The sequence below is a fragment of the Leptonychotes weddellii genome, chromosome 16 (genome assembly GCF_054177405.1).
Source record: "Leptonychotes weddellii isolate Sample4059 chromosome 16, ASM5417740v2, whole genome shotgun sequence".
In the NCBI taxonomy this organism is placed as follows: Eukaryota; Metazoa; Chordata; class Mammalia; order Carnivora; family Phocidae; genus Leptonychotes; species Leptonychotes weddellii.
Genome location: NC_138384.1, coordinates 40,545,744 through 40,567,744, shown reverse-complemented (window position 1 = coordinate 40,567,744; position 22,001 = coordinate 40,545,744). Strand labels below are relative to the sequence as shown.

General features: G+C 55.1%; 2 protein-coding genes and 1 pseudogene across 6 annotated transcripts; 2 read left to right on the top strand and 1 right to left on the bottom strand.

Annotated features, from left to right (window-relative positions):
• Positions 1-1,101: 1,101 nt before the first annotated feature.
• On the top strand, positions 1,102-13,098 carry LRFN1 (leucine rich repeat and fibronectin type III domain containing 1). 5 transcript variants are annotated; one of them, XM_081806866.1, is made up of 5 exons: positions 1,102-1,227; positions 3,797-3,914; positions 6,273-6,327; positions 6,717-8,159; positions 11,357-13,098. In XM_081806866.1, exons 4-5 carry the CDS (start codon positions 6,754-6,756, stop codon positions 12,261-12,263), a joined length of 2,313 nt encoding a protein of 770 aa, XP_081662992.1. In that variant the 5' UTR covers positions 1,102-1,227; positions 3,797-3,914; positions 6,273-6,327; positions 6,717-6,753; the 3' UTR covers positions 12,264-13,098. The 5 variants fall into 5 exon arrangements, with proteins under 5 accessions (XP_081662992.1, XP_081662994.1, XP_081662993.1 ...); XM_081806867.1 differs by having other exon boundaries at positions 1,111-1,227; positions 3,797-3,829; XM_081806868.1 differs by lacking the exon at positions 6,273-6,327.
• Positions 13,099-17,829: 4,731 nt separating this feature from the next.
• Positions 17,830-17,953, top strand: LOC115942990 (U2 spliceosomal RNA; annotated as a pseudogene).
• A 1,156-nt stretch (positions 17,954-19,109) lies between these two features.
• Positions 19,110-20,947, bottom strand: LOC102735401 (interferon lambda-1). The gene is made up of 5 exons (XM_006739400.2): positions 20,759-20,947; positions 20,448-20,519; positions 19,490-19,633; positions 19,301-19,384; positions 19,110-19,208 (listed from the first exon to the last, which is right to left on the bottom strand). Exons 1-5 carry the CDS (start codon positions 20,927-20,929, stop codon positions 19,110-19,112), a joined length of 570 nt encoding a protein of 189 aa, XP_006739463.1. The 5' UTR covers positions 20,930-20,947.
• Between the last annotated feature and the right edge of the window lie 1,054 nt (positions 20,948-22,001).

Sequence of the window (22,001 nt, the reverse complement as noted above, 5' to 3'; positions counted from 1 at the left end):
GCAATAAGACAGATTTGGAGGAGAGGCCTTGTTGGGTTTGGGGGCCTGGTGAGTATCTTGGAAAGAAGTGGAAAGTGGCCTGAGATACTCAGTGGGATTTGGGGGAGGGACTGGGGATCAGCTATTGGGTTGGAGTTGGGCAAGAAAGGAGTCTAACCAAGGAAGGAGCAAGGAATCTGGGCTCCATGGAAGTCACAGGGAGGGGGGAGGGTCTGCAGGGTCCAAAAGAAAGAGTAGGAACAGGAAGGAGGCAGGGAAAGAATCTGGGGGCAAATCAGGGGTTCTGGAAACTAAGGGGGGGCTTAGAGGGGAAGATGGTCTGGGGTCTAATGGGGGTAATGAGGAAAATTAGGGGGAATAAGAGACATTTTGGGGTCCCCCTAGAAATTAGACATGGTCTGGAGTCCCTATTGGGGGTCAGGGAATGGTTTGTGGTCCTAGAGGGTGGAAGGACATGGCTGGGGGTCCCCAAGAAGCAGTAGGACATGGTTTGGGTCCCCAAAGGAAGTAAGACACGATCTGGTATCTCCCTGGATGTTGAAGTATGGTTTGGGTCCTCTCTGGAAGCTGGGGCATATTCTGGGGTCTACCTGAATGTTATGGTATGATTTGGGGTCCCTGTGGGGGGTGCTCTGGATCCCCTTGGGTTCTGGGATATGGTCTGGGGTCCCCACTGGAGTATGGGACAGAGTCTGAGGTCACCTAGGAGAGTAGGACATGGTTTGTGGTCCGGGGTGGCTGTAGAACATGGTTTGGGTCCTCAGAGGAGGTAAGGCATGGTCTGAGGTTCCCCTGGGTATTGGGACATGATCCCAGGTCTCCGCTGCGAGATCCGAGTCCCCACGCCAGTTGGGGCGTGGTCTGGGGGGGGTCTCTGGGGAAGCCAGCGGGGCTGGAGGTGGGGCTGGGGAGGGGTCGGGGGCGGGCCGGCGGCTCCGCAGTGGAGAGGGGTCTGCGGCGCGCCCCGGGGGCGGGGGTCTGGGCGGTGCGGCCGCCCCGCCCGCCCCCTCCGGTCGGCGCCCCCTCCCCCCTTGCGGCGGTGGCGGCGGCGGGGCTCTGGCGGCGGGCGGCGCGGAGGGCGGAGCTCGGCGGCGGCTCAGGAGGGAGGGCGGGAGGCGGGAGGGAGGCGGCCCCGCGGCACCGCGCCCCCTCCCCCGGCCCTCCCCCCACCATGGCGCGGAGCGAGGCGGCGGCGGCGGGGCCGGGCCCGGGGCCCCCCCGGGCTGGGTGAGCACGGCCCGCAGCGGCCCGGGAGGCGGCGGGCGGGGGCGCCGGTGGGAGCGCGGGTGTGAGCGTGCGAGCGTGTGAGTGTGTGTCCGCGGCGCTGCGGCGGGCCCGGCGTGCGCTCGCGCGGCCCTGTGTGTGCCCGGCGCCGGCGTGTGCGGCGCCCTGCTTGTGTGGCCATCCGGGTGTGTGCTGGGTGTCGAGCCGAGGTGCTGTGTCTGGCCGCACGCGTGTGTCCCCCTGAGTGGCTTGCCCCTCCGGCTGTGTGTCTGGGGGGGCTGTCGCGCGCCCATCGGAGGGGCTGTGTGCAGGTGTGTGTGCGTGGGTTGTGTGCCCAGGTGTGGGTCCCCTTCCTCCCCCCAGCGAGTGTGCGCGGGGCTGGCTGCGTTGGGTGTTTGTGTCCAGGTTGGATGTCCATCCTAGGGTTTGTGTAGCCGGGTGTGCCCGTTCGGGTGTCCATTTGTGGTGTGTGTGTGTGTGTGTGTGTGTGTGTGTGTCTGCGGGTTGTGTGTCTCCGAGGGTGTGTGTCTGTGCGTCCACGTCAGGTTCCCGGCCGGGGGCTGGGGCTCGTTCCTTGTGGGTCCAGGCCTCTGTGTGGGTTTGGGGGAGGGGAGTTTGCCGCTCCCTCGGTCCATGTCAACTGGGGGGGTCCTCAGCGGTCCTTGGGGGAGACGGCCATGTCTTCCCCTTCCCGGTGCCTGGGAGGGGGGGGGATGGGCGGCCGGTAGGTGGACAGATGGAGGGATGAGAGGCCGAGGGATGGACAGATGGGCCCGAGGGGAGGGGCACAGACCCGGCCCTCCCCACCCACCCCACCCCAATCCCCACCCCCGCCAGATCTCCGCAGATGGGGCCCGGAGTTGCCGGCATACAGATGGCCAGGCCGGGGGACTTTTGGGCTGCTAGTGGGAGGATTGCCTTGTAGCCGGGCTCCAGGACTCAGCCCCCCAACCCTTTGAGACTCTACCTGCTGAACTCTGACCTCAGGCCCTGGCTGGTGCCTTGGTTGGGGGTGGGGGGGGATGTGCTGGGAGGGAAGGATGTTAGGATTTCTTTGGCCTGGGAAGTAGGTGGGGTGGGGGTACCTCAGGGCTAGGAGGGATGTGTGTTCATGCCCGTGTGTGTGAATCTAGGCCTGTTGACTATGCTACTGTGGTTCAATATTTTGTGTGCATTTTGGAAGTGTGTAAAATCCCTCCCAGGGCTCTTGTGTGAGCCTGTGTCTGTAATGAGTGAACATCTCAGAATGTCTGTGCAAGGTGGATCTTTTTGTGCCTCTGTGCTTGTTTGAGTGTGTCTCAGTTTTGTGTATCTGTGTATGCTTGTAGTTCTGTGTGTGTGTGTGAGGTGTGTCTATCTGCTAGTGTGTGCATTTGTGCATCTGGTGGTGTGGGGATGTATCAGTTTTGTGACCGTGCATCTTGGGGGATATGTGAAGTTGTATGAGTGTGTAGGAGTGTGTTTGGGCATTTAAGAGCATGCACCTGTGTATCACCTGTTTGTGCAACTGAGGATATGTTATATGTGTGTGCCCCTGTGTGTTGGCTAGCGTGCAAGTGTGTATCTGTTATAGGAGCACGTATCTGGTTGTCTGCAAGGGGGCACATGGGTTTCTCTGTTGTGTGTGTCCATGAGTATGTATGAACGTGCAAAGAAAGTCAGTGTTGTACATGTGTGGTTGTGTGCAGGTGTGTCCACCTTGAGGGTGTGTGTCTGTGTTGTGAGTCCATTTACGTGTCAATGTTGGTGTCTGGGGATTGGGATTGTATCTGTTCAAACGTACGTGCAGGGCAATATGCACGCACGTATCTGTCTCCCTGGCACGAGGCTGACCTCACTCGTGGCCCAGTGAGATTGGGGCCTGTGTGGTGTGACCTGTGGTATGCTGGGGTCCATCCAGGGGGTCCAAGGACACAAGTGTGTCCTCATGCCAGGCCAAGAGCCCATGGAGGGTGGGGGCACACATCATACTGGTGTGTCCCTGGAAATCCAGATGTAGAGACTTGGATTGTGGGTCCATGTGGGTTTTGGCGTGTCCACATGTGTTGGTGTGACAGCGGTGTAATGGCGAGGATGGGGACCTCTGGTTCTTTCCAACCCTTGGTACCACTCAACTCTTCAAAGTTGGGGGACTGGGATATGAACTCTGGAAGAGGCTGGGAGCCTGGAATCCTGGATCTGAAAGAGAAGGCGGCTGGGAGGCCAGATTCCTGGGTCTTGAGAAAGGAAGAAACCAAGACCTGGACTCTGGAGTTTGAAGAAGGAAGTCTGGGATTGCAGACACCAGGGTCTTGAGGGAGGAGGGGCCTGGGGTCTCTGGTCTGGCGAGCCCACAGAGGACAAAGGGTTAAACTCCTGGACTCCTGGGTTTGGAGGGGTAACAGTCCTGAGGCCCAGACTCCCTGGATTCCAGAAACGACTCGCTGGGTCTGTCTGAGACTATACAGAACCTGCAGCAGGAGGACGGAGAGAGTGATCACATCAGGGACTTCCTTGGCCCAGATGGTCTCTGAGGCAGGTCTTCAGAGAGGAGCCCGAAGGATGCTAATAGGGTCATTTTGTTCCTTTGCAGGTACCCGCCCAGGCCCTGACTCCCTGCAGAGAGGTGAGTGGGGTCCTTCAGGCTGGGGAGAGAGATGTGGAGTGATTGGGCCTGTTCTGAGCCAGCCGGAGGCCTGACGCCCTGCCTGGTATGGATTTCAGGGCAGGGTATGGCCGTGTCCAAGGGGCAGGGCTGGGTGGGGGGACAACAAGGTCAGGAGCATCGGGTTTGGGTCAGGGCCTGTGGTAGAGCCAGGGCTTGGGTGGTAGGTGGGGGGTTTCAGGCCTGGAGGCATCCCCTCTCTGGATGGGTGAGGTGGTTGGGACGGGGAAGTCTCCTGATGATATGGGAAAAGGGCACAGAGAGTTTCACAACATGAAGTGACCCCTGCATTTGGAGAGCGACATGGACATGGTTTACCATTGTATGTGTGTGTTTGTGTGTGCGCGCGCGCGTGCGCGTGCATGCATATATGCATGTGGGAAGATCTCCTGGTCACCTGACCTGCTGGTGGCTGAGAGAGAGCCAGAGAAAATGATATGTTAATAATAATCATAATAATGATGATGATGATGATGGCTGCTAATATTTATACAGGGTTTACTCTGTCAGGAACTATTCTAAACCCATTACACTGTATTATCTCTGAATACTTAAAACAACCCCATGAGGTAGGTGCTATCATTATCCCCGTTTTACAGCTGAGCACACTGAGGCACAAAGAGAGGAAGTCACCCGATTAAAGTCGCGCAGCCGGGAACTGGGGTACGAGCCCCAGCAATCAGGTCTGGGTTCTTCCTTGCAATGCTGCACTGCCTCTCAATAAATGTCAGCTATTTCCATTGCTGTTATTATTCCTTCAACTTGAGTCCCCCCTCCCCCCAACTGTGGGAGGCAAAACCGTGTACTTGTGCTTCAGAGACTGGGGTTCTGAGCCTTAGAGACCCCACAGCCAAGCAGGTGCTGAGCTGGGCCTCCAAACTTAGGAGCTCCGCCTCTCGGGCCAGGGTTTTCCATCAGACACAGAGCAGTTTCCCAGGCGGAGCGCAAGACCAATTAATGGGGGGCGCTCAGAGACACGGTGGGACGCCCTCACTCTGCCTCTTTTCCTCTCTCCAGCCCAGGCACTGGCTCTCCATCTCTATCTCTTTCTGCCTCCGTCTGGGTCTCTCTCTATAGTGTCTTCAGATCTCCTCCTGCCTCTTTTGGCTCACTCTTCCCCTCTTCATCTCTTGATCTCAATGCCCTTCTCTGTGTCTCCTCTGTTTGTTCTTCAGTCTCTCTTGGCTTCAGGCTGGCTCCTTGCCTCTGCACCTTGCTTTCAGATTCTTTCTCGTTTCCTTTTATTTATTTACTCACTTATTTACTTATTTATTTATCTATGTAAGCTCTTGGCACAATGTGGGGCTCGAACTCACCACGCTGAGATCAAGAGTCACATGCTCTGCCCGTCAGGCGCCCCTCAGATTCTTTCTCTTTTTGCCACTTTGTCTCTTTCTCTCTCTCTGACTCTGTTTCTGCCAGTCTGTGCCCCCTGCTCCCCCCACTTGTCTCCCTGTCTCTTCACCTCTTTCTCTCTGACTCCCTTGGTCCCCCTCCCCACAGGCTGAAGGATTTAGGGCCACAGCAGGCTGTAGCCTCAAACTGCAGATTCCTAGGAGGTGGGCCAGCAGGGACTGGGTGTGGGGTGGGGTGAAAACAGTTTCAGGGACGCCCCCTTCCCATCCTTTCCTTTTCACCCCCCACCCACCCCGTGTTGTGATGGGAGCTGACATGTCGTGGGCTGCAGGCGCCGCAGGGGAATCCCCGCCGGAAGGTTTTGCCTGGAGCAGAGGCATAGCGTGAGTGTGTGAAGAGTGCGTGTGAGTGTGGGTACGTGTGGGGCCTTGTATGTGCCCACTGATGTGAGCATGAAAGCTTGCCCGCTGCTTGGGAGCTCACCAGGGCCCAGGATGAAACCAGGTTCAGAGAAGGACTTCTCAAGGCTGAGCAGGAAGACATGTGTTTTTCTCAGCTCCTCCTACCTTCAGATTCCCTCTGCCACTCCCAGGGGTGTGTGTGTGGGGGGGGGGGGGTGTTACCCTTAACATTTATTGAATATTTGCTGTGTGGCAGGCCCTGTGCTCAGTGGCCCCCCTGAATGAGCTTATGGAACCCTTGCAACAACCCACTGAAGATGGTACGATTATCATCCCATTTTACAAATCAGGGAATTATGGCCTAGGTTAGGGGAAATCATTAGTCTGGGGTCACAGAGGTAGCAAGTGGGGGAGCCAGGACTTGAACCTGAGCCTGTTTGATTTCAGAGCACTTACTCTTAATAATAGTGCACACTATTATTGGGCACTCGATGGGTACATATTGGGCACTCGATGATCATGATGATAATAATCACCAACATGTATTGAACACATTTTATGTGCCAGGCACGGTTCTAAGTACATTAAGCTCATTAATCCATTTAATCCTCACAGAGGTAAGGCCTGTTTTTATCTCCATTTTACAGATGAAGAAACCGAGATTCAGAGAGGTTCAGACACTTGCTCGAGGTCACACAGCTAGTAAGTGTCAGAGCTGGAATTTGAACCCAGGGACTATGGCTTTGAAATCCATGACCTTAAACCCTAGTCAGCTGTGATTTTTCAAAATATTTAGTGGGTACTGGAAGGCCCAGGCTGGGCCAGGTGTCACCCCTCTGGTTGGGAAGTCATGAGAGGCCTGGGCCTCCTAGAGGAGGGTCCGTCCCAGTTGGGATCGGGACACTCAGGGGTGGGGCAGTGTAGTTTACCAGCCAGCATGGAAAGATGGTCTGTTAACAATGAAATGCACGCCTGCTGATGATCAGTCCTGCCACTGTGCTGCCCCAGGTCAGACTCCCAACAGGACACGGTGGGCGGCCAGGCTGGTGGTCAAGCCCTGCGCCTGCGTGACCCGTCTCCTTCCCTTGCAGGTCTCACGCCCCACTCCTCCCGCCTTCCCCCTGCACCATGGCTCCGGGCCCCTTCTCCTCGGCGCTCCTCTCGCCGCCGCCTGCTGCCCTGCCCTTTTTGCTGCTGCTCTGGGCCGGGGCGTCTCGTGGTCAGCCCTGCCCCGGCCGCTGCATCTGCCAGAACGTGGCGCCCACGCTGACCATGCTGTGCGCCAAGACCGGCCTGCTCTTCGTGCCGCCGGCCATCGACCGGCGCGTGGTGGAGCTGCGGCTCACTGACAACTTCATCGCGGCCGTCCGCCGCAGAGACTTCGCCAACATGACCAGCCTGGTTCACCTCACCCTGTCCCGTAACACCATCGGCCAGGTGGCCGCCGGCGCCTTCGCCGACCTCCGCGCCCTCCGCGCCCTGCACCTCGACAGCAACCGCCTGGCCGAGGTGCGTGGCGACCAGCTCCGCGGCTTGGGCAACCTCCGCCACCTGATCCTCGGCAACAACCAGATCCGCCGGGTGGAGTCCGCCGCCTTCGATGCCTTCCTGGCCACCGTGGAGGACCTGGATCTGTCCTACAACAACCTCGAGGCCCTGCCGTGGGAGGCTGTGGGCCAGATGGTGAACCTGAACACCCTCACGCTGGACCACAACCTCATCGACCACATCGCCGAAGGGACCTTCGTGCAGCTGCACAAACTGGTTCGCCTGGACATGACCTCCAACCGCCTGCACAAACTGCCCCCTGATGGGCTCTTCCTGAGGTCCCAGGGCTCGGGGCCGAAGCCGCCCACGCCGCTCACGGTCAGCTTCGGCGGCAACCCCCTGCACTGCAACTGCGAGCTGCTCTGGCTGAGGCGGCTGACGCGGGAGGACGACCTGGAGACGTGCGCCACCCCCGAGCACCTCACCGACCGCTACTTCTGGTCCATCCCCGAGGAGGAGTTCCTGTGTGAGCCCCCGCTGATCACGCGCCAGGCGGGGGGCCGGGCCCTGGTGGTGGAGGGCCAGGCGGTCAGCCTGCGGTGCCGCGCCGTGGGGGACCCCGAGCCCGTGGTGCACTGGGTGGCGCCCGACGGGCGGTTGCTGGGGAACTCGAGCCGGACCCGGGTGCGGGGGGATGGGACGCTGGATGTGACCATCACCACCTTACGGGACAGCGGCACCTTCACCTGCATCGCCTCCAACGCCGCCGGGGAAGCCACGGCGCCCGTGGAGGTGTGCGTGGTGCCCCTGCCTCTGATGGCGCCCCCGCCAGCCGCCCCGCCGCCTCTCACGGAGCCCGGTTCCTCTGACATCGCCACGCCCGGCCGCCCTGGTGCCAACGAATCGGCCACCGAGCGCCGGCTCGTGGCGGCCGAGCTCACCTCGAACTCGGTGCTCATCCGCTGGCCCGCCCAGAGACCTGTGCCCGGCATCCGCATGTACCAGGTCCAGTACAACAGCTCCGCGGATGACTCCCTTGTCTACAGGTGGGTGCTGCAGTCCCAGGAACCACCCCCCGCCCCTGCCCCGGATTCCAGGGGCCCTCCCCATCATCTGCCCCACTCCCTTGGCCTTTTTGCTCCACTGGGGTTCTCTAGATGGCCGTGCGGAGTTGTCTTGGGCTCTCATTTGCCCTGTCTCCTTCTCTCTCTACTTCTGTCTCACTATCTCTTTCTGGTTTTCCTGCAGTTAGGTAATCTTCGTTGAGATCCCATACGAGCCAGACGTGAACTGTGCCCAGCATGATCCCTGCTCTCTGGGGTTCACGGTCTACCTCACTGCTGGCCAAAGGTGTCTGGTTGTACACCTTGTCAGTTAAACATTTAGGAACATGAAATATATTCACACACTTACATATGTATAGTTACATTTATATTTACAGATTATATACCAGTGTTACTGTATCAACCCATTGGGTACATCACAGAACAGAAAAGGAAAAGTATGAGAAAAAGATATAAATGATCATTTGATCTTCCCCACTTTGTTGCGAAGCAGTGATGATACCCCCTCCCACTTTATAGGCACCCATAAGTTATTACCACCATCCACTGGGTTAGAAGCCCTTGCCCTGGTGTGGACAGATCTGTACCGTATAAGACAGACATTAAAAAAAGGTTACTTTCTCCCATAATCTCTGTTATTCTCTTGCTTTTGCCTCTGTCTGTACCCTCTCTCCCTCCTGCCCTTATTAGGCACTGAGCCCCTGCTCTGTGCTAGGCCCTGTGCTACCTCATTCGATCTTCCCAACTCTGCCGTGAAGCAGCAGTGATCCCCCCCTCCCATTTTATAGACAGGGAAGCCGAGACTCAGTGGGAGGAAATCACTTGCTCAAGGTCACAGAGAAAAGTGGCAGAGCCAGGATTCCAGGCTTTACCCTTCTAACTCCTAATCTTGCCCTTTTGACATTGAACACACACATTGAGCACCTACTGTTTGCCAGGCAGGGATTAGGGGAGAAGGATAATACATTTCTGTAAATGACTCTTGGTTTCTGTGACTCTCCACCTCTCTGTTTCTCTCTTTCATTCTTGGTCTAAGCCTTGGCCACTATGTGGTGGGGTGGGGGTGCTCCTCAGACCCTGTATGTATGTGGATGTTGGTGGCCCTCTGTCCCAGCAGGGTGACAAATCCCTGGTCTCTCCCTTTCCCCTGAAGGCCACAGTTCCAGTCCTCTGTCCCCCATTGCAGATGCCTGTGCTACGGTGCTGTAGGGGTTAACCTCCTCGCTGCTGCCATGGGCGGAGGTGACATCCAACCAGAAGCCTCCTCTGCTGCTTGCTTAGGTCTTGCAGCCAATTAGAGACACATGGGCTGAAGCTTTCTTAAGGAGCCAGCCTCTATCCTTGAAAAGTGGGGAGCCCCTAGCAACTGGTTACTTTGGGGGAAGGAGGAAGAGGAATCCAAGCCTCTTGGGAAGGGGAGGGGAGAGGAAGAGGAAGACTTAACAGCTAAGGGGCCCGAGGTTGGATGGGGTGGGGGGGCAGTGTGTGAAATGGCAGGCAGGGGGTCAGTTGGAAATGTGGGTAGGCCTTTATGAGGGGGTGGGGCCCTTACCCGAAATCTTCTGGTTGAAGGGTGGCTCTTGGTGGTAAGGTAGCTGAGGTGGGCTTCAGGATGAAAGGTGGCCTGGTTGGAGGGAATGTGAAGTTTCTGAGAGAGAGGAGGCCTGTGGAGATGGGGGTGTGGCCTCTCTCAGGAGATGGAGCTCCTGCTGCATGGTCCCAGGCAAATGAGGTGGCAGTCCTTGTCTCTGGTGACCCACTAAGAGTTTTGTAGATGAGGAGGGCTTGTGAGGTTGAGTGCTGGGAATGCGAATTCCTGTGGATGGGGCAGTCCTGGCTTAGCCAACAGCACAAACATGGCCAACAGCACAGAAGGGATATGCCCAACAGAAGAGGGTCAAGGCCTAGTGGGAATGGTCTTACAGACGGGGAAGAGTGCAACTGGCGGTGAAAGCCACAGCAAGGGCTACTGGCCCACACTGGGTGGGATGTACGCTAATCATGACGAAATTATTCAGTGCCAGGCTTTAGGTGTGTTAACTCATTCACACATCACACTCTCTATGCTGAAGGAGTTCTTAATATCTCCATTTTGGGGAAATGAGGCACAGAGAGGTTAAGAAACTTGCCTAAGGTCACAGAGCTAGCAAGTGGCAGAGAGACTCAAACACAGGCTCTGAGACTTTGTCAGCATAAGCACTTCTTTACACTGTCCCTCACTGGAGGACAGGGTCCTATAGCAAGAAAGGGCATGCTTGCTTGGCTACATTTTACCCAATTACAGATGACATTAACCGGGGGGGGGGGGGGCATGATTTCATGCCTCTGGTGGTATGGGGCAGAGCATGCACACAGAGTGATTGGTTGCAGGACATGCAAAGAGTGGACATGGTTCTAGGCACAGTAGGGAAACCATCCCTAGTAGGTCTTGGGAGTGTGGCTTGGAAGCCACTGGTCAATCAAAAGGGGAGTGGCCTATAGCCATGGCCCCTTAGTGGGTGGGAATATGTAGTTGAGGGGTTTGGTAATTGTCCCAGAAGATAGGCGCAGCTTGATGTATTTACCCAAAGGTGGGACATGCAGATGAGGGGCGTGGCCTGTATCATAGTTTCCCCAGAAAGGATGGGAATATATAGAAAAGAGGAACTAGAAGAGCATCCATTGTCCCGGTAGCAGTAATATAGGGTGTGTGAGTTGACCTCAGTGTCCACTTGAGTGAGGATGGGACCTACAGGAAACGAGAGGTGGCCTGTTATGTCGGGGCCCTTAAAGGGTGGAAATATGTAGACCTTGAATGGCAGTCGTCCAATAAAAGTGAAACACTGCCAGGAGGCATGTTCCTTGAGGGCAGGACTTAAAAGCTATAGCACTCCTCCCTTGCAGGGGCCAGGACATGTAGATGAGGGAACAGGAATGGCAGATATTACCTAATAGGTGACAAGACACCACAAGGAGTGGGTCTGAGGGCAGGGCATGCAGAAGAGGGGCATGGCCTGTAGCAGGGGTCCTGACAGGATGGGAATTTGTCGCTTGAATGGCTGCTACTGTCCCACAGAGGATGAAATACCGGTAGGGACACATGGTTTGGTCTCCATTGGTCACCACGGGTGGGACATGCAAACGAAGCGATGTAGTTCATAGGGGAGCTAACCCAGCGCTGATGCCCTCCCCTCCTGCAGGATGATCCCATCCACCAGCCAGACCTTCCTGGTGAATGATCTGGCAGCAGGCCGCGCCTACGACCTGTGCGTGCTGGCTGTCTACGACGACGGGGCCACGGCACTGCCGGCCACGCGAGTGGTGGGCTGCGTGCAGTTCACCACCGCTGGGGATCCCGCGCCCTGCCGCCCACTGAGGGCCCATTTCTTGGGTGGCACCATGATCATCGCCATCGGGGGCGTCATCGTCGCTTCGGTCCTCGTTTTCATCGTTCTGCTCATGATCCGCTATAAGGTCTACGGCGACGGGGACGGTCGCCGCGTCAAGGGTACCTCCAGGTCGCCGCCGCGGGTCAGCCACGTGTGCTCGCAGACCAACGGCGCAGGCGCCCCGCAGGCCCCGCCCCCGCCGGCGCAAGACCGTTACGAGGCGCTGCGCGAGGTGGCGTCCCCCGCTGCTGCCGCCCTGGCGGTCGAGGCCAAGGGCCCCGCGGCCGAGACGGCTTCCGCGGAGCCGGAGACCGTCCTTGGACGCTCCCTGGGCGGCTCGGCCACCTCGCTGTGCCTGCTGCCGTCTGAGGAAACCTCTGGGGAGGAGGCTCGGGCCGCGGCGGGCCCTCGGAGGAGCCATTCCGGGGCCCTGGGGCCGCCAGCTTCGGCGCCTCCCACTCTAGCTCTGGTTCCTGGGGGCGCCCCGGCCCGGCCGAGGCCGCAGCAGCGCTATTCGTTCGACGGGGACTACGGGGCGCTCTTCCAGAGCCACAGTTACCCGCGCCGCGCCCGGCGGACAAAGCGCCACCGGTCCACGCCGCACCTGGACGGGGCCGGAGGGGGCGCGGCCGGGGAGGACGGAGACCTGGGGCTGGGCTCCGCCAGGGCACGCCTGGCCTTTACCAGCACCGAGTGGATGCTGGAGAGTACCGTGTGAGCGGCAGGCGGGCGCCGGGACGCCTGGGTGCCGCGGACAAACGCCCAGCCGCCCGGACGCCGTGGCAGGACTCGCGGGAGAAAGCGCGGCGCCTAGTCGTCGGACTAGAGGCGGAGACTCGCCCTTCTCCTCCCCGGAGGGGGCGGGACTGCCTCGTCTGCGGCTCTTGGCCACGCCCCCGGGCCCCGGGGAGTTAGGGGGCGGGCAGCCGGGCCCCCTTCCTCCACGGACTCCTCGCCCCCCTCCTGCCCCTCCCCCCGCGCGCTCGCGGACCTCGCTGGAGCCGGTGCCTTACACAGCGAAGCGCGGGGAGGGGCAGGGCCCCCCCGACACTGCAGCACTGAGACACGAGCCCCTTCCCCCCGCCCGGGACCCGGGGCAGGGGCGAGGGGCCCATTTCTTGTATCTGGCTGGACTAGATCCTATTCTGTCCCGCGGCGGCCTCCAAAGCCCCCACCCCACCCCATTCACCTCCCTGGTCCCGTCGGGTCTGGCTTGGGGTCCCCCTTTTCTCTGTTCCCTTTGTCTCTGTCCCGCCCTCTGTCGTCTTTGTCTTACGTGTCTGTCCTTCCCTATTTGTGTCTCCTTTCTCCGTCCCGTCGTCTCTTCTCCCTCTGCCCTCCCATATCTTGTCCAGTCTTCCTATCTCTCCCGATTACCTCTTCCCACTACACATTCTCCCGGGCAGGTCCCACTGGAAGGACCAGACTCTCCCCTATTCCTTCCTCTTTTCCCAAATAAATCCCCACATGAACAAAATCCAAAACCAAATCCCCCTCCCTGCCGGAGCCGGGACCCTCCGCCGCAGCAGAATTAAACTTTTTTCTGTGTCTGAGGCCGCTCTGCTGACCTCTGTGTGTGTCTGTGTGTCTAGGGGTGTGTGTGTGTGTGTGACCTGGATTACAGCATAAGGACGCAAGTGAGACTGAAGGAAAGGTGGCTAGTTGGGACCAGGGAGACTTGAGATAGTTTCCCGTCCCCTGAGAGACTTAGAGGTGGGGCATAATAAAAATAAAATAATACTAGCTAACATTTAGTGAGTGCTTACTATGTGCCAAGCACTCATTTAATCCTCTAAACAACCCTAGATGTCAGTGATGTTATCCCATTTCGCAGATGAGGAAATTGAGGCGCAGGAAAGTTAAGTAACTTGCCCGAGGTCACAGAACCAGCACAGAAAGCAAAATCGGGATTTAAAAAGGCAGGCAGCCTGACTTCTGAGTCTGGATTCTTAACCACAGAATTCTGCTGAACAGCTGTTGGATGTCCATTCCACGCGCGGGCATTGTGCTAAGCACAGCTCCTCTCTCTTAGGTTGGACAGCTAACTGAAGTAGGTATGTTTGGTCCCATTTTACAGTCAGGAATCTGAACCAGGGAGAAGTGAAAGTCACTTGCCCAAGGTCCCCAAGTGAAGAAATAGGGGAGCTGGCAGGTTGACCTCTTATTTTTCACTGCTACACTGTATTGCCTCTGGTGTCTGTCTAGAGGCTAGGGAACGGCCCCAGAGACCTTAGTTAGCTGAGCATGGGTATCCAAAGTCAGCCTTGGGGAGGGGATGAGGGAAAATGCTCATTGGTCGCTGTCTGGAGTCTGAGAGATCCTAGGTGCAGAAGGAGTCTGCTGGGAGCACAGAGGATGGTGTGGGGGAGAGGATTTTCTCAGGTGAGGCTGAGGGCTGTGGCTGGGGAAGGAAAGTTGGTCAGGTGGGATGCCCCAGCCCTTGGAGAGGGGGAGGCCTGCAATGAAAACTGCTTCCTGATCCTGGAGAAGGAGGAGGAAGGCTTCTTGCCAGCCAGGGGCCCCCTGAGGCCTGGGGAGGAGGAAAGAAAGACAGAAATAGAAACAGAGCAGGAGGGAGGGGGATGGATCTGGGCAGACAGGGTGGGAGGCAGCAAGGACAGAAGCACCAGAGACTCGCAGGCCATGAGGCTCCCTCACCCAGTGGCTCAGCTACACATCCATCTCCATCATCACGACTCCTGGATACTGAGGGCTTCCCACACGCCAGGCACTGTGCTCACGAACCCTCCCTGATGCAAGGAGAGAGTATGCAACCCAGAGCCCAGCAAAATGGAGTTACTCAGATAGTAAGTGTGATTGCATTTATCCTCTGCAACAGATCTGTGTAGTGTGTGCACCCACTTTTCTAGAGGAGGAATCTGAAGTTTAGGGAGGTTAAGGAGTTTGCCCAAGATCACACAGCCAGGAAATGGCAGAGCCATGATTGGAAAGTTTACTGCCTCCGAGTCCTGCACACCCAACCATCTGACTATATTGTCTCTGATTCACCCACTAAAGCTTTATTGAGCATGTACTGTGTACCTGGCCCTGTTCAGGGGATACAACAGTGAACAAAATAGTTTAACTAAAACAAAACAAGAAACCCCTGCCCCATGGAGCTCATATTCTAGATGGGGGAGGGGGGGTGAGAGTAAACAAGCACGTGATAATGTATCTGGGGGTAAATGAGTGCCATGGAAAGAATGAGAAGGGAATGGAACAGGGACTGACTGGGAGGCCTACTTTAGGTTGGGGGCTCAAGGGGTGTGATGCTGGAGCTGAAGAAATCCCTTGTAGGAAGAGCCAGGGAAAAGCATTCCAGGCCAAGTGAATAGCACATGCAAAGGTCCTGAGGAAAGAGTGTGCTCGGTGTTTTGGAGGTAGTATGTCTGGACCGGAGCAAGTGGGAGAGTGGGAGGGGAGGGGGTGGGAGAGGCAAGCAGGGAACAGATTCTGCAGAGCCTTGTGGGCTGGGGTCAAGGGTCAGGTTGTATTCTCTGAGCTATGAGAAGCCAGTGGAGGATTGTCTGTAGAGGTGGTATACGGTCTGATTTCCGTGGAAGACCCCAGCTTTGGGGTGGTGTGTATGTGCCTTCAAAACAAAATCAGGAACTGCCATCTCAGAATTTGGCATCCACCCACTGGCATGTTTGGGGCCAACATGGTCCCCAGTTCAGCACTTTGGATAACACTCCACCCACCTTCCTTCACTTGTAACCCCTTCATTTGGTAGAGAAGTATTTATCAATGCCAATGCTATGCTTGTTTTTCAAAATTGAGAGCTCTAAACCCAAGGAACAGGTACACTAGGTGAGAGAGGGCCTAGGATCATCTAAGCGGAATGTTTGAGTATCTCTTCTGTGCCTGGCCCTGTGCTGGACACTGAAGACCCAGGAGCGACCAAAACAGACTCAGTTTCTGCCCTCCTGGAGCTGAGGGCAATCGCAGCCCTATTGCTGTTCAGGAGACTGGGAGCCCAGCAGAGCTGCCTGCCCCTGCCCCGAGGTTCCCTCTGAACTAATAAGGGACACTTCTTAGTTCAGAGTCTTTAGGTAGCAAGTGACAGGAACTCAGCTTCCCTGGATTAAGCATCAAAAGTGGTCACTGTTGGCTCATACATCTGGGATGCAGACAATTCAGGGTAAAGCTACAAGGAATTTGGCCTTAGAGACCGGAACCACCCAGACACTTTAGTCACTCATTTCTCTGTTTCTCCCAGCTCAGATTCATCCTCTTCAACATGTGGTGGGGAAAATGGCCATGTATTTACAGACACATATTTGATGCTTCTAGCACCATAACCCCAAAGGTAAAATGGCAAAATCTCCTCCAGTCCTCAATGAGAAAAAAATCAGGGAAGGGCTCTGATTGGCCTGACTGGAGTCACATGACATTCCTGCTCTGACTGTAGTAGCCAAGGCAATGTAATGCTTTGATTGGCCAGGTGGGGGTCTGGGTTGTGTGGCCTGGGGGAGGGGCGGTTACTAAAATAATATTAGGTTGAACCATATGAAATAGCCAGTTTTGTAGGTTAGAAATGGCAGAACGTGGGCAATTTCATATGATTGACCCTAAACAGTCACCAGAAAAGTAGGATGGGAAAGCTTCTAGGCATATAAAAGCAATAGGAACCCCAGTGCACCATGCAGAAGGATTTTTGAAGGAGAAGGTGGTATTAGCTGGGACATAAGGGATGAATGGGAACTGGCCAGGTGAAGACTTCACGGTGGCAGGAGAGTAGTAGGACATGTCCTAGGCACAGGGAACAGCGGATGCAGAGGTTGTCATGAACGGGGACAAAGGGCTTTGCCTCTGTGCTCTGGAGATGGAGTGATCTGACTGAGCCAACCTGAGTCATACGTTCAACCAAATGAAGAAGTAGGAAAGCAGAGTTATTCCCCAAAGGAAAATTGAGGAGCTTTACCAGGAGAAACGGATGCTGAACAGGCCAAACCAAAATATATCCAGTTCAAGAATTTTTGTTAGGCCTTGGCATCTCCAAGAAGGGATTTGCAACTCTAATTCCAGCAGGCCTATTGAAGAGGGTCATATGCCAGAATTCAGATATCTCCTATATGATTCAAATGTTTACTAACAAATATGTGTTTGATAATGTAAGCTCTATGCCCAACATGGGGCTTGAACTCACGACCCCGAGATCAAGAGTTGCATGCATGCTCTACCAACTGAACCAGCCAGGCACCCCATATTATCAAATATTAATTGACTACCTTCTCTAGGTTCTATGCTGGGCATACAGAGATGGATTTGTGAGGATACATCTGGCTGCAAAAGACAGAAAACCCAATTAACATGACTTAAGACATTTGGTTATCTCATTTAATAAGAAGTCTGGAGTTAGGAGGTTTGGGAGTTTGGTGCAACGGCTCATTGATATCACCAAGGACCCAATTTCCTACTCTTTAGTTCTATCTCCTTAGAAGAATAGCTTCATACTCTAGGGTCATTGCCTCTTGGCCACAAAATGGTCACCACAGCTCCAGAGCTCACATCCTCATACTAGTGAACTAAGCAGGAAGGAAGGGAACACATGGAAGAGTTTTTTTGCGTCAGGGAAGAAAAAAAAATTCTAAAATAATAAGAGTAACAGCAACAAACACATATGTGGGGCTTAACCTGTGCCAAAAACTGTTTTAAATTCCTTACATAAACTAATTAATTCAAGAAGCCCTTCAGTTGGATGGCTATCAAACTGCAAGGGAATCCCAAGAAGCAGGTGTCAGGCAAAGGGGAAAGAAATTCATGCCATGGGCTGAGCAACTTACATCTTCCTTGTACCACTGATTGCTTTAGGCTTAGGCATGTGACTAAATTATAGCCAATGAGACAAGCATGCACATCCAATAGGGAGTTTTTCTGAAAGGTTTTCTTTGCCTTTATTTTATTTATTTTTTAAAAATATTTTATTTATTGGGGCACCTGGGTGGCTCAGTTGGTTAAACGTCTGCCTCCTGCTCAGGTCATGATCTCAAGATCCTGGGATCGAGCCCCACGTCGGGCTCTCTGCTCAGCGGGGAGTCTGCTTCTCCTTCTCCTTCTGCTCCTACCCCCCACCCATGATTTCTCTCTCTTTCTCTCTCAATCAAGTGCAGGCAAGCAGGGGGAGGGGCAGAGGGAGAGGGAGAGAGAGAATCCCAAGCAGACTCCAAAGGGAGTAAGGAGCCTGAAGCAGGGCTGGATCCCACAACCCAGAGATTGCAACCTGAGCCAAAGTCAAGAGTCGGTGGCTTGACCGACTGCACCACCCAGGCACCCCAGTTTTCCTTGCTTTTAAAAACTGTGGAATATAAATGGATTTGTGGAGCAGGGAGATGGAATAGGAGCTTGCTCCGTCCACTCCAGGCATCGACCTAGTATTGCAGTACTTCCAGGAACAGTGCACCCCCTTGTGGGTAATATTAATGGTGCAAAAGGAAAAAAATAAATAAATAAATAAAAACTGTGGAAGAAGGGGTGCTCAGGTGGTTCAGTCGGTTAAGCATCTGACTCCTGAATTCAGCTCAGGTTGTAATCTTGGGGGTCATGGGAGTGAGCCCCAAGTTGGGCTCCCCACTCAGGGGGGAGTCTGCTTCTCTCCTCCCTCTGCCCCTCCCCCCAACTCATGCTCTCTCTCTCAAAATAAATACATAAATCTAACAAAACAAAACAAAACAAAACCTATGGAAGGAGAGTTAGGGCCCCAGACACTATGGAGCAGAGGCAAGCTATCCACATTGACCCTTGTCCAAATTCATGACCCACAGAATCTGTGAGCAGGATAAAATTGTCATTTTACTCCATTAAGTTTGAGGTGGTTGGTTGTGACAGCTGGAGCTGTGGCTGCCATCTTGAGGCCATGAGGTAGCCAGAGTAAGAATCAGCCAACAGAGATGGACAGAATTTGGTTCCCAAAGACATTACTGAATAATGAATTAACCAGTCCTAGAACAGCCCTGCCAGCTGACTTTTTGTTATGCGTGATAATAAACTCGTTTTTACTTTCCCCGTTTGAGTTGGGTTTCTGATGTTCATTACAGGATAAAGCATCTTGATTAGACCTCTATCTGTCCTAGGTACCCATGGAACAGAGAGATATCCAGTTCACATGGACAGGGATAGACAGGGAGACATATAAACATGTGTGTACATGCACACAGAACAGCACACACATGGGCATGAACCTGCCGTTATGTATCTTCGGTCAGACCCAGGCTCAGGCAGACACTCACTTAAATCCATACACGCACACGGTCGCAGAAATCAAGCACACACAATATACACAACCAGTTACACATTTTACCTACACCTCTTAGACATCCACCCTCAGTCACAGACTCACAATCATACACATACCCAAGGATTCAGTTATCACAGAAGGTTCCAATTCCTTCCTGTTTATTTGCGCATATTGTATAAAAGTAGAAAAACAAGCATTACTTTTGGGTCTAGGTCAGTGCTAAAGCTTCATAAATAAGGGGCGAGAGGAAATAACTTAAGGCAGGGCTGGGGCTTAGTGCATAAATAAGGTCTGGGGTCCCAGATGGGCTGGGGGTGGGTCCAGGTCCTAGACACACAGGTCTCCACTGGCGACACATTCCAGGTCCTTTTTGAGGAGGCGGAAGAGGTTGAACAGGACAGAGGCCTCGAGGCAGCCTTGAGACTCCTGTGAAAGGGAAACATGGTTTCCATTGCCCAGGCATCAGCCTCCTCCCTTACCCAGGGCCCGGGCATCCATCCCCGTCTCGAGTCACTCACCTTCTTTGAGGCCTCGTGGAGCCGGTGCAGCCAGTGGTGGAGGCGGCCTCGGGGCTGGGGGCCTGCTGTGGGCTGAGCCTTGACCTGTGGGCAGAGGAGGGTGGTGTGTGAGGCAGGGCCTGGGACGGAGAGGTGAGGTCCCCTAAGCCCAGAACCCACAGACGGGGCCCAGGTGCCCCGAGCACTCACACAGGCCTGGAGCTCGGAGCGGATGTGGCGCAGCGTGTGAAGGGGCTGGTCCAGGATGCCCCCCTGGGACCTGTCAGCCATGGCCTCCAGGACCTTCAGGGTCAAGGCCAGCTCAGCCTCCAAGGCTACAGGGCGCTCCCACACCTGAGGAGAGGTGAGAAAGAACAGGCGAGGTGGAAAGGTAAGGAAGCGTAGGCAAGAAGGCCCAGTTAAGTGGGGACAGGTCGGGAGTGCAGGGAAGGAGGGCAGGTGATATGCGACACAGGATGGGGACAGGTGATGGGTCAGGTGGGAGGGAGGCAGGAGAAGGGAACGCATGAGGAAGGATGCAGATGAAGGATACAGGTGAGGGGGAAACCTAAGGGAAGATACAGGTGAAAGAGTGAAGTGGGACAAGTGAAAGGTGGCTCGTGGGGGTCACAGAAGTTTGGAGAGACGGGATGGGGATGGGTGAACAGAGAGAGGTTAGGGAAGCAGGTGGAGAGGGGCAGTTGGATGCACAGGTGATCAAGGTGAAGGAAGGAGACATGGACTCTGGGAAAGAGCACTGGAAGAAAGATGATGGGGGACACAAGGCAGAGTCAATGGTGAGGAGAACAGATGATAGGGGAGGAAGGAATCAGCCCTGAGAGTAGACAGTGACAAACTGGCCAGGGCAAGGGGCTTGGGTGGGAGATAGACCCGGGAGAGAGAAAAAAGGAGAAATGAGAAGGAATTAGGTAAGAGTGATGAGGACAGGTGAAAGAGATAGGGACATGGGGACAGGCAGAGAGGTGATCGAAAGGGACCTAAGGGAGGGATGGGGTCAGGGGAGCAGTTGAGGAAGGACGGGGGCCCAGGACAGGCGAGGAGAGACCAGACAGAGGGGAGGACAGGTGAGACAAAGGAGGTGAGGGGCCACTTTAGGAGTGAGGGAGAGGGGCCAGGTGAGGGTAAGGGTGGCCTCATTCCAACTCACCTGCAGCTGGTTCAGGTCCCGGGTTCTAGGGAAGAGGCGGGAGCCGCAACTCCAGTTTTTTAGTGAATTCTCCTAGAAAGTAAGAGCAGAGATTAGCCTACAGTAGGAGGGCCGGAGGCTAGCCCATAGCCGCAAGGTTGACCTCGCAGGAGGGCTTGAGTTTAATCCATAGCAGAAAGGACAGAGGTTAACCATAGCTGAAAAGCTAGAGGCTAGCCCATAGCAGGAGGATGGGAGGTTAGCCCACTATAGCCAGGCAGCAGTTGGGCCAAAGCAAGAGTAGAGGTTAATCCACAACAATGGGGACTCACCAAGGCATCCTTGGCCTTCTTGAAGGCCTCCAGCTCCCTTGGTGACAGAGATTTGAACCTGCCAATGTCACAGCGCTTCCAGGTTGTGGTGGGCTTGGACGTGGGGACAGGGCCAGCTCTGGCCAAGCTCAGCCCTGCAGTCACCAGCACCAGGACCCACATCGTGGCCATAGTCAAATCGCAACTGCTTCCCTGGCTGCATGGCTCCACTTTTTAGCCAGGCTAAACGAGCAATCCTGGCTGATGTGTGTAAAGTGAAAAGGCAAATGGAAATTGCGATTTTCACAATGACTTGAAAGGCGTGAGTGGGTGGAGCTAGGTGCGGAGTCAGGTGAGCTCACAGGTGTGGGTGGGGCCAGATGAGCCCAGAGCTCTGTCAAGAAGGAAAGAGAAACTGAAATTCGATCCCAGGACGAAGACTAAGGAGTCCCTGACCTGGTTCAGGAGTTCCTGGAATTTGGGGAATCCACTGATTGCGGCCAAGGAAGGTAGAGGGATAGGAAGCGGTCGCAGCAGGGCAGGGACTAGGGCAGGGTATGTGCGGTGAGGCTGCTTGGATGCGAGGGAGGGAGCTTCCCCTGTCGGTTTAAGCGTGTTCTGGGAACTCATTTTATGCTCTGAACAGTCCTGTGAGTTGTTACTTTTATGCTTGTCCCCATTTTACCAGCGAGAAAACTGAGCCACAGGAAGGAAAAATGACTTGCTGAAGGTCCCACAGCTGGTTAATGGCAGAGCTGGGGTTTGAATGGAGTCTTATGCGCTTACCCCCTTGTAGAAGGGGGTAGAAGATGAGAACCTTTGGGAGTCACAGTCAGCCCGTTCTCCTGTCTCTTCCTCTAGGTAGCATGAAAGGGTAGGGACCTCCTCATTCGCTGGGGCAAGAGAACTTACTGGGGACTGGAGGGGCTGCCTGGGGAGAAGGCAGTGAGGAGGGCTTTCAGAAGGCAGACGGAGTCTCGTTGCTTTGTTATCATCACCCCCCATGGTAATAATAATTGTGTAGCATGTAGGGAATTGCTTTGATGTGCAGGCACTTTATATTTTTCATTCCTTTATTTTTTTTTCTTGGCCCTTAGGTGCAGAGAGTTATTAATCATACTCTTCAGATCATAACATAGAATCACAATTGGCCCATGAAAGACCTCTCTAAGGTCCCCTCGTACCCCATCCCCACTCCCACCCCACCCACCTGCAGGTATACCCACGTTAATGCACTTGATATATAGCTGCAAAGATGTAGCTT

What these genes read in the sequence shown, in the direction of transcription:
- LOC102735401 (XM_006739400.2), bottom strand. Translation starts at nt 20,929, where the DNA reads ATGGCCACGATGTGGGTCCTGGTGCTGGTGACTGCAGGGCTGAGCTTG. An exon ending in GGGACCTGAACCAGCTGCAG is followed by an intron (nt 19,634 to 20,447) that starts GTGAGTTGGAAT and finishes ACCTCTCCTCAG; the next exon opens with GTGTGGGAGCGCCCTGTAGC. An exon ending in TCCACGAGGCCTCAAAGAAG is followed by an intron (nt 19,209 to 19,300) that starts GTGAGTGACTCG and finishes TCCCTTTCACAG; the next exon opens with GAGTCTCAAGGCTGCCTCGA.
- LRFN1 (XM_081806868.1), top strand. Translation starts at nt 6,754, where the DNA reads ATGGCTCCGGGCCCCTTCTCCTCGGCGCTCCTCTCGCCGCCGCCTGCT. An exon ending in GATGACTCCCTTGTCTACAG is followed by an intron (nt 8,160 to 11,356) that starts GTGGGTGCTGCA and finishes CCCCTCCTGCAG; the next exon opens with GATGATCCCATCCACCAGCC.